Source organism: Tachypleus tridentatus, chromosome 2, assembly GCF_004210375.1.
Source record: "Tachypleus tridentatus isolate NWPU-2018 chromosome 2, ASM421037v1, whole genome shotgun sequence".
Lineage (NCBI taxonomy): Eukaryota > Metazoa > Arthropoda > Merostomata > Xiphosura > Limulidae > Tachypleus > Tachypleus tridentatus.
The window spans coordinates 28242006-28258154 of record NC_134826.1 but is presented as its reverse complement, the minus strand read 5'-3'; the positions used below and the strand labels follow the sequence as shown (position 1 = coordinate 28258154).

The following is a 16149-nucleotide window of genomic DNA, read 5'->3' as shown; positions in this document are numbered from 1 at the left end:
AATACTACTAAAAATGAAAAAGTCAACACATTTTCACGAACACTTTATTCCTACCTACACAAAACCAACTCACGCACACCACAAATATACGGCATCCCCAAACCTCATAAGGCAGATTATCCACTATGACCAATAATGTCCACATATGAATCATTTAATTACAATCTTGGTAAATACATAGCATGGGCATTCTTCAAATAAGTAACATCAGCCAGCTCATTCATCAGACTCTTTTAATTTCAAGTCTAATCTTAATCAACTTAATCATAAAGCCTTAATGGCCAGTTTCGATGTTATATCCCTCCTTACAGAAGTTCCAACTGCTGAAGCCTGCAAGATAGCCTTGGAACTCTATATCCAAGACCCTAACCCATCTATAGATATTCCCAGCAACCAATTAGCAACCCTCATAGAATTCACCATGATGAAGACAAACTTCATGTTCAACAACCACAACTATATACAAACAAATGGCCTAATCACAGGCAACCCAGTATCACCAATTCTAGTCAATATTTTTATGACACAAGTTGAAACACAAGCAATTGACACAGCATTACATCCACCACTATACTGGTACAGATATGTAGATGACACGGTTGCGGGATTCAGATCTACAGAACACACACTTAATTTTTTCAATCACATTAACTCTATACATCCCAACATCAACTTCACATGTGAACAAGAAGAAATCAATCAAATATCATTTCTTAACCTCAAAATTACAAGAACCGACACATACGTTAAAACAGAAATCCACCGAAAAATCACCCATACCAGACTATACATTCCTTGGGACTCGGTACATGAAACAAAACAAAAACTCAACATACTAAGAAACCAAATAAACACAGCTGTAAAACTATGCTCACCAGATAAAATTAATGATGAATTAGACAAAATAAAACAATGCTTTATCAACATCAGTAAGTTTCCTCCACAAACCACAGAAAATATTATATGCACACACCTAGACAGAAAGCAAAATCAACCAACAAAAGCAAATATATCTCATGAATGAAAAAAATCATGCAACCATATTCTGCTCATACCATATATTCCCGATATCAGCAGAAAAATAACCATCATTTGGCAAAAACTAGTAACAAAATATGACATTCCAGTTAATACCAAATTTATTCAAAAACCAGGCACAAAACTGAGGTCTATACTATGTAAAAACTACACTGACAAACACCACATCAACATTATTTATAAAATACAATGTGATAACTGCCACGACTTCTATATTGGAGAAACAAGTAGAAAAATGGAAACCAGATTCAAAGAACATATAAAGTCACCTTCACACGTTTTCGAACACTGCAAGTCAAATAAACACAACATAACCACAGAAAACACTCAAATAGTAAATAAAGAAACAAACATAAACAAATGCAAAATTAAGAAGCCTTACTTATACAACAACTCAAGCCCAAAATAAACCAATACAAAGGAACACCTTTATACCTATATTAAAAATAATATAATAAATAATAATAATAAAATAAATAATATAAAATTATATATTCAATCATCTAAGTATGCCCTCTACATTCCGACACTCAGTTACACAACCCCTTTCAAACATGTGATCAGCTTCTGGTCAGTTACCTCTTTCTTTCTTTGTAAACCTGATGATGACCAAAGAAGGTTAAAACATTGTTTGCTCCTCTGTATAAAAAAATTTATTTCTATTGCCATTCCTTTATTTTATTTCTTTTTTTGTGAGACTGACAAATGGAGGTTAAGACTGATATATGGTATATCCCCACCTCAATGTTGGTCATACTTCTTCAGTCACCTCCAAAACCTAGGATACATTTTATTTCCCACATTATAGCCTGTACCCTGGGATTAAATTTTGCACCATTTTTTTATTTTGGTTACAACAAACTATATGCATGTGTATGTGATAAGTAAAATAAAGCTAACACATATTTTCAAATTAATCACTTTTTTTCTACTTCTTGCCCTTGTTCAGCCACAATAGTAAAACATTGGATGAAATGTTTTCTATTATTTAAAGGGTAAAAGTAGTTTATTTTTCTAAATTTAAAACTAAAAAGAAATTCACCACACAATAACTTTTTAAAATTTTATTTCATAAAAAATACAATAAAGAATGGTTATTAATATATTATTTAAATTTTTTAAAAGATATATTGTACAAAGATTAATAAATCAAATTGTTGTGTTAACTTACAGTTATATGATGTTAAGTTAAATGGTAACTTAAAATGGAATTGACAAACATCCTTTCACATCTTCAGACTGACAGCGCATATCCAAAATGTGATTATTCATTAAATGAACTCCATCTTCATTAAAGTTATGAAATGCAGAAATGAAACACATAAATCTAATTGTGAAAGCGTGACACACACTATATTAATAAAATTAATTCTACAAAATAATTTGTACCTATGCTGTTATCTAACTATGATCAATCATCATTTGGAATCTTACAGAATTCTGAAAAATTATCAGAAACATGGCAAAAGTTAATAGAATACTTAGATTTACAAACAATGCATGAAGTCAGAAACTCTAAGGCATAAATACATTGTTATCTAAAAAAAATATCAAACAATATATACATGAACAAAAGGTACTAAATGTAACTGATCAACAAATTTATAAAAAAACATATCTGATACTGGTCTCTCTAAACCAATGACTTTAAATTTAAAAACTTGTCTAAATGTGATTATGGATTGCATAAAGCAAAAATTATAAAACAAATGAAGGATCAGTCCAGGCTTTCTTGGGAATCAAATTAGCAAATTTAGTGCCAATAGGAATTGTATCCAAGATCCTTAAACAACAAGGAACTCCCAGCTATCAATTATATACTTTTTGCTTAACAACTAACATGTATAGTGGAATAATGAAAAACATTAATAACTGGATACACTGATTTCAACAGCTGATATAAACATAATTTTGATTAATTAGTTTAACTGTCACTGATTAACGTTATTGCTGGTCATTAGTAATTAATTTAATTGCCCAACTTGTATATTGTGCATCATAAGAAAGCAGCATTGAATATATTCAGTGACTCATTTAGAAGTGTGTTGTTTATTCACAGTCAGGAACCTAACTTTGAAAAATCTAAAGATACATTTAGTGCCTTGGAAAAGTATTCATCCCCCCCTGAAAAACTTCCATGCTGTTGTCTGAGTCATTAAACTTTCATATGGGACATTACATTTAGAATCTAAACAATCCAATTCAAACTAAGTCTAAAAAAATGCTGATATTATGTAAGGTAAATTTCCAAAGTATGTTATAATATTCTCAGTTACATAAGTATCCAACCCCTTTACTATGGCAACCTTAAATCATTACAGGTGCAAAAGATTAGTTTAAAATATCACAGAGCTATTGTGATGATCTTTATAAATGTGTAATCAAAGTGGCTTAAGTAAATACATTTGTTCAAGTCACAACTTGCCGAGTGATATGACAAACCAGTAATGAAAACTAAGGAGTTTTCCAAACAAGTCAAAGTTAAAGTGGTATGAAACAGAGAAATGAAGATTCCTTATGTTTTTTTTATGTTTGGTTCTTTGTTTAAAACTACATTGTTTTTATTTTTTACTAAGATGGAATATTTGTAAACATGAAGTTTATTTTATTTTCAACAAATCAAATCAAATAAGTCTAGTAAGTATGACAGGCAACTGCAAAATATTTTGATGATTTAAATTTATCATCTATGTTATTTTTATATTTTTGGTTAGCTTATTCTAAAAATACACATAAATAAATTGGTTAACTGGCTACTTAATTACAATCGTGGTATGCTTTCAATAAAAACAGTATTATAATTACTTATAATAGTAAAACATATTTTCATTGATTAGTGATCAACTTATTTAATTTACCAAAGATCACTAAAGGTTTATTGTATATTTTAAAAACAAAAATACTGGTGACTATAGGGTGGATTTGTATTTAGCCAATATTAGTGATTCATTTGCCTAATATCAAATGTTTATATAAATTTTAAAGAAATTTGTAGCAACATATTTTTCCACACAAAAAAATGGTTTGTTTTTTTTGCAAATTGATGAATTTTTGGAGAAGGTCTGCTATATGAAATCAAAGGTATTTCAAAAATTACTTTTAAAAGATCAAAACAAGGTGAAGAAAAACAGAAAGATAATTATCACAAATAATCCAGTAGTTAGAAACAAAAGAGTACATAGGTTAACCTGTAACTAACTCGCATGAATAAATTTAAATGTGACAATATGATTTACATCAAGTTTAGGAAGGTCAAGAAATTATATAATTGTAATTAAAACTCTCTCTATATCAAACGAGTATTCACTTAAAATAGAAGGCACTATTCTTAATTGGTGATAACATGGGTCAGAATTAATAAAACCAGGGGCTTAGATCCTGGGGGGATACATCCCCTTCATTTTAGGTAGGGGTATGGTACATACAGTTTGGTCTGTTGAATTGTTTTATTGCATCATAGGCCTACAAATTATGTGTTTGTTCTTGTGATTCTTGTGTTCTTACCAATCAAATTACATAATTAGGTCTAGATGTAGGCTTTTTCAGTAGCCAAAATGTACATCTTTAATATAGGCGTGCTTCTAAGCTTTTCGATCTAAGAGATAGTTCGTAAGTATCAGTCAGTAGGCCTATGTATACATGCAAGACTTGCAAGTACTATCACAGAATCTACCTACGTCTTGTACGTAGTGTAAGATTAAGTAAAATTTCCATCACAACAGATTGAACAGAGCATGAAATTCGAAAATATTACTCCCAAGCATAAACTCCTGTGATCTAGATCTAGCAGGCTATTTGTAGCTTGTAGCTGCATCAATCTTATGTGTATATTGTGCAGTTTTCCTATGCCATTTGTTCTGATGCATGTCTAGCTAGTTTTATTGTCGAACACCTTAGCTGATGAAGCCACTGACCATAGTGTACGTTTAGTGTACAGTTAATGACAGGTTAGGGCCGCTTGGATCCAGAATCACTCTACATCTCCCCCCATCCACTCCCTTTAGTCTGAGCCTCAATTTTACAACAGGCTCATTAGACCTGTGTTTGTGGCCCTCATTAATCCATGAAATTTCAGATTATCACCACCCTCTAATAAAGTGCTGGTGCTTTATGGTAAAAGAACAATATATTCTCTTACCATAGATAGTAAAAATATTACATTTACTTGTATAATTAGAACACAAAAAGAGAAATTTCAACGGCCTGAAGCCTCTACTCGATTTGTATTGCTAGTTTATGTTTAGGTGTTTTTATTTAATAGACGTGCTTATAGACATTATATCACAATGTGTTTGCCTTTTGATGAGCTTTAACAGGAATATAATATATTTGTGATTGTTTAAGTATTTTTTGAGAAACTTGCAGTTACTTGTGTTGTAACTAGCACACATTATTGTCTCAACAATGCCCAGGCGGTCAGTCAGCTCGTCAGTCACTGTGAGGTTCGCTCATTCGACTTAAATACATTGTACAGTTCAGTCCTACTTCCATTCTGTTCTATCTTCATTCATTGTACATTAGAGTTTTTCAATAAAGACTGTATTTTAGCCTGTTGAGTCATCTGGGAAACAGATTCAATTATGACAAGCAAGCATCTGAAACTTTCCGATATTAGACATTTCTGCAAACCAATTACTGGTACTACAAGTGGCAATGCAGATGTAGATAATCCAACAACCTCAAGCAGAGGAATATCAACTTGCCATACAGAGGAAATACCATGTTCATCAGAAGAAAAGTCTAAAAATGCTTGCACAACTATTGCACATCATGAACCACCAGATAGTTGTGAAACAAGTTTGTGCAGTAATGAAAAATCTGACACTCCACAGATACAATGTGGAAAGCCATATCATCCAGATGCATAACTAATACCATGACAGAAAGAAAATCTCAAAATCTCAACTTCCAGGGCAAGTGGTTTGATGAGTTCCTATGGCTGCACTTCGACAATCAGACTCAAAAAGTCATATTCTTTCACCCTGCCAAGGCGGAAAATAGAGGCCTTTTTACAGGGAAATTGGAGAGACCAGTGGAGTATACCTTCATATCCACTGGTTTTTGCAACTGGAAAAAGGCAGAAAAGAAATTCAACGAACACCAATCCTCCTCTCAGCACAGATTTGCTATATCTCTAGAAGGTTCACTTGATGTAACTCCAGTGACTGTCCAGCTATATGACGGAAAAAAGAAGCATCAGGAAAAATGCAAAATAATTAGCAAATGAAAAATCAGATGTAGCAGTGAAAGCACAAGGTCTGCTGGACAGATTTGACAAAGGAGAGACAGTTTTAGGATTGTCGATGGCTCAGCATCCATTAGCTGCATTAGAGGAACTAAACCGTGCATTCCAAGCAAAATCAGCGACAGTATCTGGCATGATTGAAGCATCTGCAATGACAGTTGAGCAACTGCAGTATTGCGAACGGAGGAAAATTACACCAAAATATTTGATGAAGCTAAGAAAAAAGTAACTTCCCTAGATCTGGTGCCTATTGAACTACCAACTACCATGCATTCGCAGACCCCACAAAAGGATCACAGGTGATGGCTCAACACACCATTCTGCAACAGCTAGAGATTACTACAGAAGCCAATATTTTGAATTTGTAGACACAGTCATAGGACATCTGACCACTAGATTCAATGCAGACAACAATGACTTGAGGCAATATCTGGCACTTGAGAACATGATCACATCTAGCAAGTTCGACAACTTGGTTATAAACTTCTATCCAGAAATCTCTGCACAATGGCTCGAGTTTCAGTTGCCCATGTTCAAAGGAACAACAAAAGCAGTATCTCTGAAAGGTACGAAGGATGCTTACTGTAAAATGCATGAAACAAGCCAGCAGATGTTTAGTGAAGTGTTTCTTCAAATGAAAATTTTGTTTGTATGTCCAGTATACAGCTGCAAATGTGAATGTAGCTTTTCTGCATTAAGACAGTTGAAGACATGTTTAAGGTCAACTATGTCTCAGTGCTGCTTCAACCATGTGGCAGTTTGTCACACTCACAAAGATGAGGTCGACAAGATAAATATAGAAGAGCTTATGAAAGAATTCATAAACAAATCATCACAAAGGAGGTCTACATTTGGGAACATGTAAACTAGAGGACTAAATGAATCTTATTTCAATGAAAAGTATGAATAATTATGTGCTACACTGTATTGATGTGTAATTTTCAAGAGTTCACAAAGACATTTTAATTATTTTTATCAAACAACATGAATAGTTTTTCAGTAGATATAAACTTATCAAGGGTAATTACTAATTTTATTGATATTTGAAAACGTAATTAATGCAAAGAGAGTTATTAGTAACCTTGTAAAGTATAATGGCCATCTTTTATACTGTGCAGTGTGCAGGAATAAATTCACGTGGCAGTTAATTTGTGACACATTTGTCTTTATTCTATCAACATTTTGAAAACTGTTCACAACACCTCACTTATACAAACCTACATGGAAACCTTGAAGTATCATGGCAACAAGATTACTCTGTGACTGCATGTTTACAGCTTTCAGATTCATGTAATCAGAGATTACCAATTTGCAAATTGAACAGTCCACATAAGTGGTTGCAAAAATCATCCCCCCCATTGAGTGTAAAAAATCTATGCCCCTGAATAAAACACAATAATATTCTTATTTGCAGATGAAATTAATTTGTTTAGCAAGCTCAAAAATTAATTAAGAGTACTAGGGTTAAAACTATAACTTACTTTATATTTCACAACAATAAAAAATTAAATATTACAAAAAACAACACTTTCTAAAACAATAGCCCTGAAATATCTTAATTTTATTATAATGAACAAAAAATAATTTCCAAAAAAAGTATAAATATAATGGAAACACCAAATATCCATGAAGCTATATTGTCTATAGTTGAGCAAGTAGTGGAATTTTATAATTGATTAATAATTAGGTTCATTAATTCCATAAAATGCAATGCATTAATTCTTCTCATGAGTCTTGGAAAGTTGCAATAATCAAAAATAGTAATAACTGAAGGTATTAATTTTAATAAGTTACCTATTTTTGGGAGTCATGACACTATTAACTTGAATAACCTTGAATTAATCAAAAATAGTAAAGACAATCATACAGCAGCTGAAGTCTTCAGCATAAAGAAATAGTCAGGAATTATGTAACAAAATAGAGCAAACACTCAGGAAAGACAAGATCACATGTCGATAATAACAGGAACAGATACAGCAAAGAACAGTGATACAACAAACATGACAACAATGGGGCAAATGGTGGAGGAGTACAAGCATAAAAACAATGCTGAGGTTCCAATTCTGGAAAAAAGCAAGGCAGGGAGGATGAGCAATGGAGAACAAGTGAAATAACATAGACAATACAAGAACAAAACACAGAAGCAAGTAGAGTAAACTGAAATGTGATTGACCTGCAACAAAGAAACTAATATTGGCCCATTCACAAAACCAAGTAGAAAAGAAGAACATTAAAGAAATGATAGTAACCCTTCTCTGAACCATTTCCAGTAATAAAATATCTTTCCTAATATAAGGAGCTGAAGACTGAACACAATATTATGAATGTGGCCTAATATCAGTGACCTATACAATGAAATCATAACCTCTAGAGACTTTTATGAAATATTTCTGTTGATACAATGTGACATCCTATTTGCCCTACCCCTGGCAACAACACACTGCTTTGATGGCTGGGCAGTGGAAGCACTACAAAAATCAAGATTATACTGTTAATATTAGGAGTTTTGCACATTCACAATAAAATTATATTCTTACCAAAAATAAAATTAAACCTCTAACCTGGTCTACGTGTAAATGTCCTTGAGTTTACTCTTTTCTGAGCTTCAATGGATGAAATGTTACCCTCAGCTACATACTGGCATTGATTTGCAACAGAAATAATGGAAGCACACAAACGAAGATAGTCTACGTTCCCATCCTTAGACTGGGTAAGCTCATTCAATATTGCTTCAACTTCTTGGCAAGTCATTTTGTTTCTTTTCTGGTTTTATGTAGTTGTGGTAAGTAGGAAAATATACAGAAAAAGTTGTAAACATGCCAAGCCAGTAAATGATAGAAATACATATATATCCAAAAAAAGACAACAATTAAATTCACTAGTTATAAGTTGTCCTGAAAGAAATAACAGTTTATTCTCAAATACTAGGAATTACATACATATAACTTAAAACACAAGTAACTAAAACTTTGTTTACACTATAACACTACATATCCGACAAACTCAATTTCTTGTGCCCTTGGCAGAATGTGTTTCAGGTTGAACATGAAAACCAGTATCATGAGGGATGTTCAGAAAAAAATGCTGGTGCAGTGTTAACACTCTCATTATGCACTTAACTGAATCAGTTGACTCTGTGACCCCAAATTGACCTTTAGAGTTTTGATACTATAACTTTCTAAAAATTATTAAGCTTCTAACAAACATTAAATAATTTGTAGACACACAATCACAATTTTCATTAAATATTTCTTCATAAATATATGAATTCAAAGCATTTAATGCTCCAGCTGGAAAGTAGTTTTCATGTTAAGATTATAAATATTTTTCTGTACCTAAGAATTTTCAATTTTATTTTGTGTAATTTATAAAACCTTCTAAATAAATTTCAAACTTTTTCATGAAAACTTTGTATTTTATTTGTTATTTTCTCATCTTAACTCTATATGGGGGGGTCAGTTTGACTGGTCTCTTAACCATCATGAAAAAAATTCAAAATAAAATTACATTACTTTTTCTTTTTTTTTCTAGAATGACTTCAAATTGTAACATGAAACTATATTTGTTTATCCCAAATAGTTTTAAACTCACCACAATACACATCTGTGTATACCAAAATCTTATTATTTTACTACTCTTTAAAATTTGCTAACTAATAGTCCTACCACAAAAATTGCAAATCATTTGGCAAGTGTGTAGCTATGTCATCAAATTGATTATGCAATGCATGAACTATTTGAAAGTTGCTCATATGTGCAACTTGTGAAAATTTTCTATTATTAATTTTCTTTCTTTTACCTAATGTAACCTTATATAACCATAAAAAGTTTCTCATTTTTAGACTTTTGTTATATTTGTAACAATAAATAAAGAATAAACAAAAACTGTACTTAAAAGGTTAATTTTTTTCATTCCTGTCAGTTTTCAAAGAAAATTAACCTACTTTTTTATATCAATACACTAAATATTGTTTTATTGAATGAAATAATGTATCCAAGAACACAGAATAATAACATGCAAAAAACAGAGAACATCCCATAACTACCACAATATTTTTTGTTTTACTTTTTAAGTGCACAACAAGCACTGTTAAAACTTTAGCAAAGTTTTTTCATGTGTTTCCTATAGGAATACATTTTGAACTAGAAGTGAAATACACAATTCTCTGTACAGAAAACAACATAATACATCACTTGTTAGATCAAAACACTGGTTTTTTATTGCTTATAAGTATGATAATACAGTATTGAACATACAGCATTGGCAATATGTGAAAGAGAAGTTATAAGTGGGGTCTGATTTTCTAATTCATGGCTCTGTAACCAAGTAAAACTGAAGCTTATAACAATTATACTTTGTTTGCATAAAAACAATATTATAATAAGTAATTTATGTTGAATTTCATACTTCTTTGAGGGGTGGTAAATTAATTGAAGAGGGGATGCCTAGAGAACAAATGTCACAATTCTCATACTAGGGTGAGATTGAGATTATGTTTTTGAAATACTTCCTTATAAAATTAAGAACTTAAAAACTTATATAATATTCAAATTCGATTTACTAACTATGTTTTCATGGCAAGTTTATTTGTATACCATTGTAATAAAGTATTTAGATTAAATTTTGAATGTAACTCAGTTAAACTTTGTGAAATGTTTGGAACACGATGTCTGCAGATAAAAATAAATTGAAGTCACGAGGTCACAATATGATATGCTGAAACACTGATTTCAAATAATTAGTAAAAACACTATCAATCATTGTTCTTATTTTGTAACTGTGTGATTTAGCATGAAAACACATAAGGTATACTGTAACTTAACAACAGATGTAAATTGATCTATAAAAACACACATTCAGTCTGTAATTTTTTTCTTATGCAGCAAATGGATGTGACATGCAAGCGTATCATGCATTCTTCCTGGTTTTAGTAGTAAAGGAATTTTTAAAAATGGTCTTAATTTCTATGAATTGTTATCATAAATGTATAGGCCAGAAGTTAATGTTTTCTTGCATTGAATAATATATTTCTGATTGGTACTTACCTCTCTCACACAAAGAAAAAAAGCTATCTTGATTGTTGATTGTCTTCTAAGCACTGCTAAAAGAATTTTAGTACATGGCTTTTCCACCAGTTTCTGAACATGTACACCATATGACTACCCTCAATCAAAAATACTGTGCCACCTATAATTGTGCAACTAGCCCCTTCTGCTATTCCCCTGCTCAATTATCACTCTTCAGAATTAGCAGGTACTAGAATAAAAACACTAGTTTTAGTGGGTAAGAAGGGTGGGAAGTGTGTGACAGGAGGGAAGTACTTATTGAAAAGACATTTTCAGTGCCTGAAAATGTTAACTTCCAAAATGGATATACCTCTTCTCATACAAAGGCTAAAATCCCACATTGCATGGGTAGGAGGTTGGTGTAGGTGCACAAACATCATGTAGGAAAGCAACCACCCAGAATGAAAATGAAGTACACCTGTGAGTTACCACAATATTTTTGGAATAAGTATGCTCTTTGCCCAAGAAAGTAACATAGAATGTGAAGAAAAAGTAATACTTGTACAGTTGTGCAAAAGCATTAAAAAGGTGCAAGCTGTATCAACTCATACTGATAAAAGTAAATACTATAACAATAGATGGTTAGGACAAGTGGTCCATGTTATAAGTTACCAATAACCTCAACCATAAGTAAGCAGAGCACCGTACATATACAGGGTGTTCGAAAGTCACTGTGCACTTATATATTTATTAACAGACATATTTCAATGTAGAATAGAGGAGGTAAATATAAATGACAATTATAAACAATGTTGAAAGTGACCCTCGTTGGCATCAATACAGGCTTGGATCCTTCTTATTTTGTTTCTAAACACCGCTATCAGTTGCTGGCTTGAAATAGACTGAATAGACATATGATTACAAAACTGCACAGTGACTTTCCAAACACCCTGTAGAATCTGGAATTAAAAAAAAAAAAAAAGAGTGAACAAACAGTAATAAACAAATTCCCAAAACCACCATGGGAACAAAATGTATGACAAACCTAACTTAGCATTATGTGGTCTTGATGGTGCCTCAACCACAAGAATAGTGATAGCTGCAGCTGGTATTATGGGTAAAATCAAAATTCACTTTACCATAAATGCAAGGTAAAGACATCTTGTATCCAGAATTATGAGGATAACAAACAGCATTTACTCAACCACAGGAACAAAGCACAGATGTCCCATTGCCAGTAATATGAGGTAGACAAAGTCTCTTACACCCAATCATTTGAGATAGAGGATGACAATTGAGGAATGTTGAGAATGTGGATAACATGAATGGTAGAAAAATCTGAATGACTAGAACCACAAGCGAGAAGGAGAAGAAATTAGGTCATAAGGGAGGGAAAGTAGATGAAACATTTCAACAAAGGCTGAAATGTATAATGGAAAATAACATGCTACAGTAAGATCCCAATAAGTAAAGCAATGAGGGAGAGGACAAGGGGAAACAAAACTCTCAAGAAATGGAAGAGATAGATAAGGCTGCCTAAGAGCTAGACATAGACAAAGAGGACAAACCATTGACAAACTACCAGGTAAATAAGAGAAAGCTGGAAGGAGCCAGGAAAAAGGCAAATAAAGATCACAATGTGATAACATTAGGCTCAGTGAAGTGACTCAGGATTTGAAAGCACAAAGTTCAGACTTGGTACCCATTTGCTCAGTAAAATAAGTGATCACCATTAAGAGGTGGGAATATACCATCACTATCACCCCTCACAGGAGAAAAAGGAAATTTGGACAAAGCTCAAGAAGAGCTCCTTGATTATTCAAAGACAGGAAACCTCAGCTCCATAAAAAAAAAAAAAAAAAAGCAAATGATACATAAATCAGAACAAGACAGAGTAAACAGCACCCCTGCCAAGGCCTAGACTTAGTTCAACCATCAAACCAGGGATCCTAGAAGTTCCAAAGATTAAGAGTACATTTGACTCCAACACATAGGAATGACAGCTTCCAAGAAGTCCAGATCACTTAAGAGATAGAATACATCAAGCCATAAAAAGGTGAGGGATGTTTGGACTGCTCTTTCCATACCTGAAGACAAAGAGGATAAGGCTTGGTCCAACTGAGTTGGAAAGAAGAACCTATCCAACTAACTTCCCTGTTGTCATAAAGTAACTTATCTGTTCTGCATCATGTAGGAATAAAGGAGTGTGGACTTTGGACTGAGAATGGAAAGAAACGGAGTAGAAACCAGACAAATTAGAGAAGGAAGAATGCAAGACATATGGGGTGTAAAAGTTGAGCAAAAGTTTGTCTTTCCAACAAAACATGAAAAGAGCTGTCTAAAATCATGAATGTAGAAAAATGAACGAAAGCTTAGCTCAGTCCTATGAATGGAAAAGAAAAACACACCAGAGAAGTACCAAAAAACTGTAAGTCTCGCACAGAAAAATTGGAGGACGACAGCTCAATTGAACACCTATGAAAAAAACAGATAATAAACATATTATTACTGGTAATAATCATATGTAATGTACCAGCTATCAAAACATATACAGCAAACAAAGACTGAAAAACATTGAATGACAAAAGTATCAAAATTTTTATAGTTTACAAAGAAATTAAAAATAACAAACATGCTAACTGATAGAAATTACCAAGAATGAAATATAATAATCAATTTCTAAAGCACCTGACCAACAAAGTAACCTAGACAACAAGAACACAGAATTAAGTCTTATACTGACTAAAATTAGAAGAAGTGACATAGCTAACAATAATAAAAAAGTATTATTAAAAGAGAACAGAGTTACCTGTTACTAGCAAAAGTAAAATGGCAGATACAAACTAACGAAACATATCAAGCATCTAAATGTAGCCACTACACAACGTAGTAAAAACACATATTTAAAGAGATGAAAATTACCAAGAAAACACATAAATAAGTAAAATCTAATATAAAATTACACTAAATTAACTGAGACAACAAAGAACACATAATAAAGTTACATACAAAAAATGGTAAGTGCTTATTAATAACAAACTAACAAAATATATAAACTCAATGAAATTGCAAAATAATAGACAATATCTAATGTACCATTAACTAAAGTAATGCAGATAACAAAGCACACCTAAATATCTAACTTACCAAAGTCTGAGCATTGATAATGGGAAATATACAAGTCTCCTACATGTAAAAAAGAGAAAAGCGAGGTATGGAGCATCAGATCTAGGCCTACCACAGATATATCAAACTGGTGTGAAATTTAAATGTTGGAAAAACTTACTACAATTCTCTTATGAGAACTGAAAGCTAGAGGGAAAAACAAAAAGGAGAAGAACAAGTCTACTCCACCTGAAAGATGTAAAAACGTGCCTGAAACAGGAGAGACCAAAGTGGCAACTCAATGAGTGTCTTCTTCCTCAGAAACAGTGTTACAACTGAAAATAAGAAAAAGCACTGGCTGCATGTAAGACTTGAACTCCCTGTGAACCAAATAAAGTTGACCCCGTCTACTGGAAACTCATGAATTGTCACCTGTTCTGGTAATATTGTTGTCTACCACAGGAAACCATAAATTCATACTAAAACACACAGAATTTGGGAACAAAAGTTTTAGAATACAAATTCATGCAAACAACTGAAATCAAACATGAAAATTAGAAATTGTTGAAGAAAATTTGTTACCTGTAGTCACACTCTCTGTCACATGACACCATTTTGCTCAAAATGGCACATTTCAGAATTCTTTTGAATCCTTTTGAGGGTTTTCAGTGTCTAACAAATTATAGCACTGCCTTATTATAACACCATCAGTTGTAACTTGCTCTCAGATATAATGCTGTGGCACCTTGCCTTCCAAAAATGTTCTATCATCTGCTACAAAGACACTGTTTACCAAAATGATATACAAATATTACCACAGCAATACATACAACATGTTTACTACATAGTATGATACAGCGACACGGTAGTGGTTTGATAATATTCAAATAGTATGTAGCATATTCAGTCACGTGAAAAAAAGTTAGGACACTCTATGAAAGCCTGTGTATTTTTGTAACCTTTTTTGGATATATAGATATTTAATCTCAATTTCAATGATACTGAGAGATTATAGGAATATAACTACACAATTAAAACTGAAGAAAAGACTTTTCAATATATTCTGTAAATGTAATTCTACTAAAATGCATATTCTAACTGAGGTAAAAGTTAGGAGGACACCCTACCCCCTAATAGCTAGTGTTACCCCCTTTGGCTGAAATAAGTGCAGTGAGAAGCTTCTTGTAGCTATCTACCAGTCTCTGACATTGGTCTGAAGAAAGTGTGCCCCACTCCTCAATGTAGAATTCCTTCAGCTGTGAGATGTTTGAGGGGTTTTCAGCCAGTCCTTGGTGGATTTACTAAAATGTTTTTGGTCATTGTCGTGTGGCAGGGTCCAGTTCCGCTTCAGCTTTAATTTTCGTACAGATGGTCTCACGTGATCCTCAAGTACCCTCGATACACAGTAGAATTTATAGTGGATTCTATGATTGTGAGCTGTCTAGGTCCTGCTGCAGCAAAGCAGCTCCAAGCCATGACACTTCCACCTCCATCCTTCACAGGTGGTATGACGTTCTTTTCCTGGAATGTTGTATTTGGTTTACGCCAAACATGTCCTCTGTTCTGGTGTCCAAATAATTCAATTTTGGACTCATCTGTCCAAAGTACATTATTCCAGAAGTCCTGGTCTTTGTCTACATTCTCTCTCACAAACTTCAGTCTGGCCTTGATGTTTCTCTTAGAGAGCAAAGGTTTCCTCCTTGCACACCTCCCATGCAAGTTAAACTTGTGCAGTCTCTTTCTAATTGTAGAGGC

The 16149-nt window shown here is 32.8% G+C and overlaps 1 protein-coding gene across 5 annotated transcripts in view; it reads right to left on the bottom strand.

The window, feature by feature from the left end:
- Positions 1-16149, bottom strand: part of LOC143239967 (EF-hand calcium-binding domain-containing protein 7-like) — a 96409-nt gene that overhangs the window by 55053 nt on the left and 25207 nt on the right. For all 5 annotated transcript variants that reach the window (XM_076481680.1, XM_076481690.1, XM_076481703.1 and 2 more), the window contains one exon: positions 8845-9046. In XM_076481680.1, coding sequence (XP_076337795.1) covers positions 8845-9046 — 202 coding nt within the window. The remainder of the gene's footprint in view (positions 1-8844; positions 9047-16149) is intronic.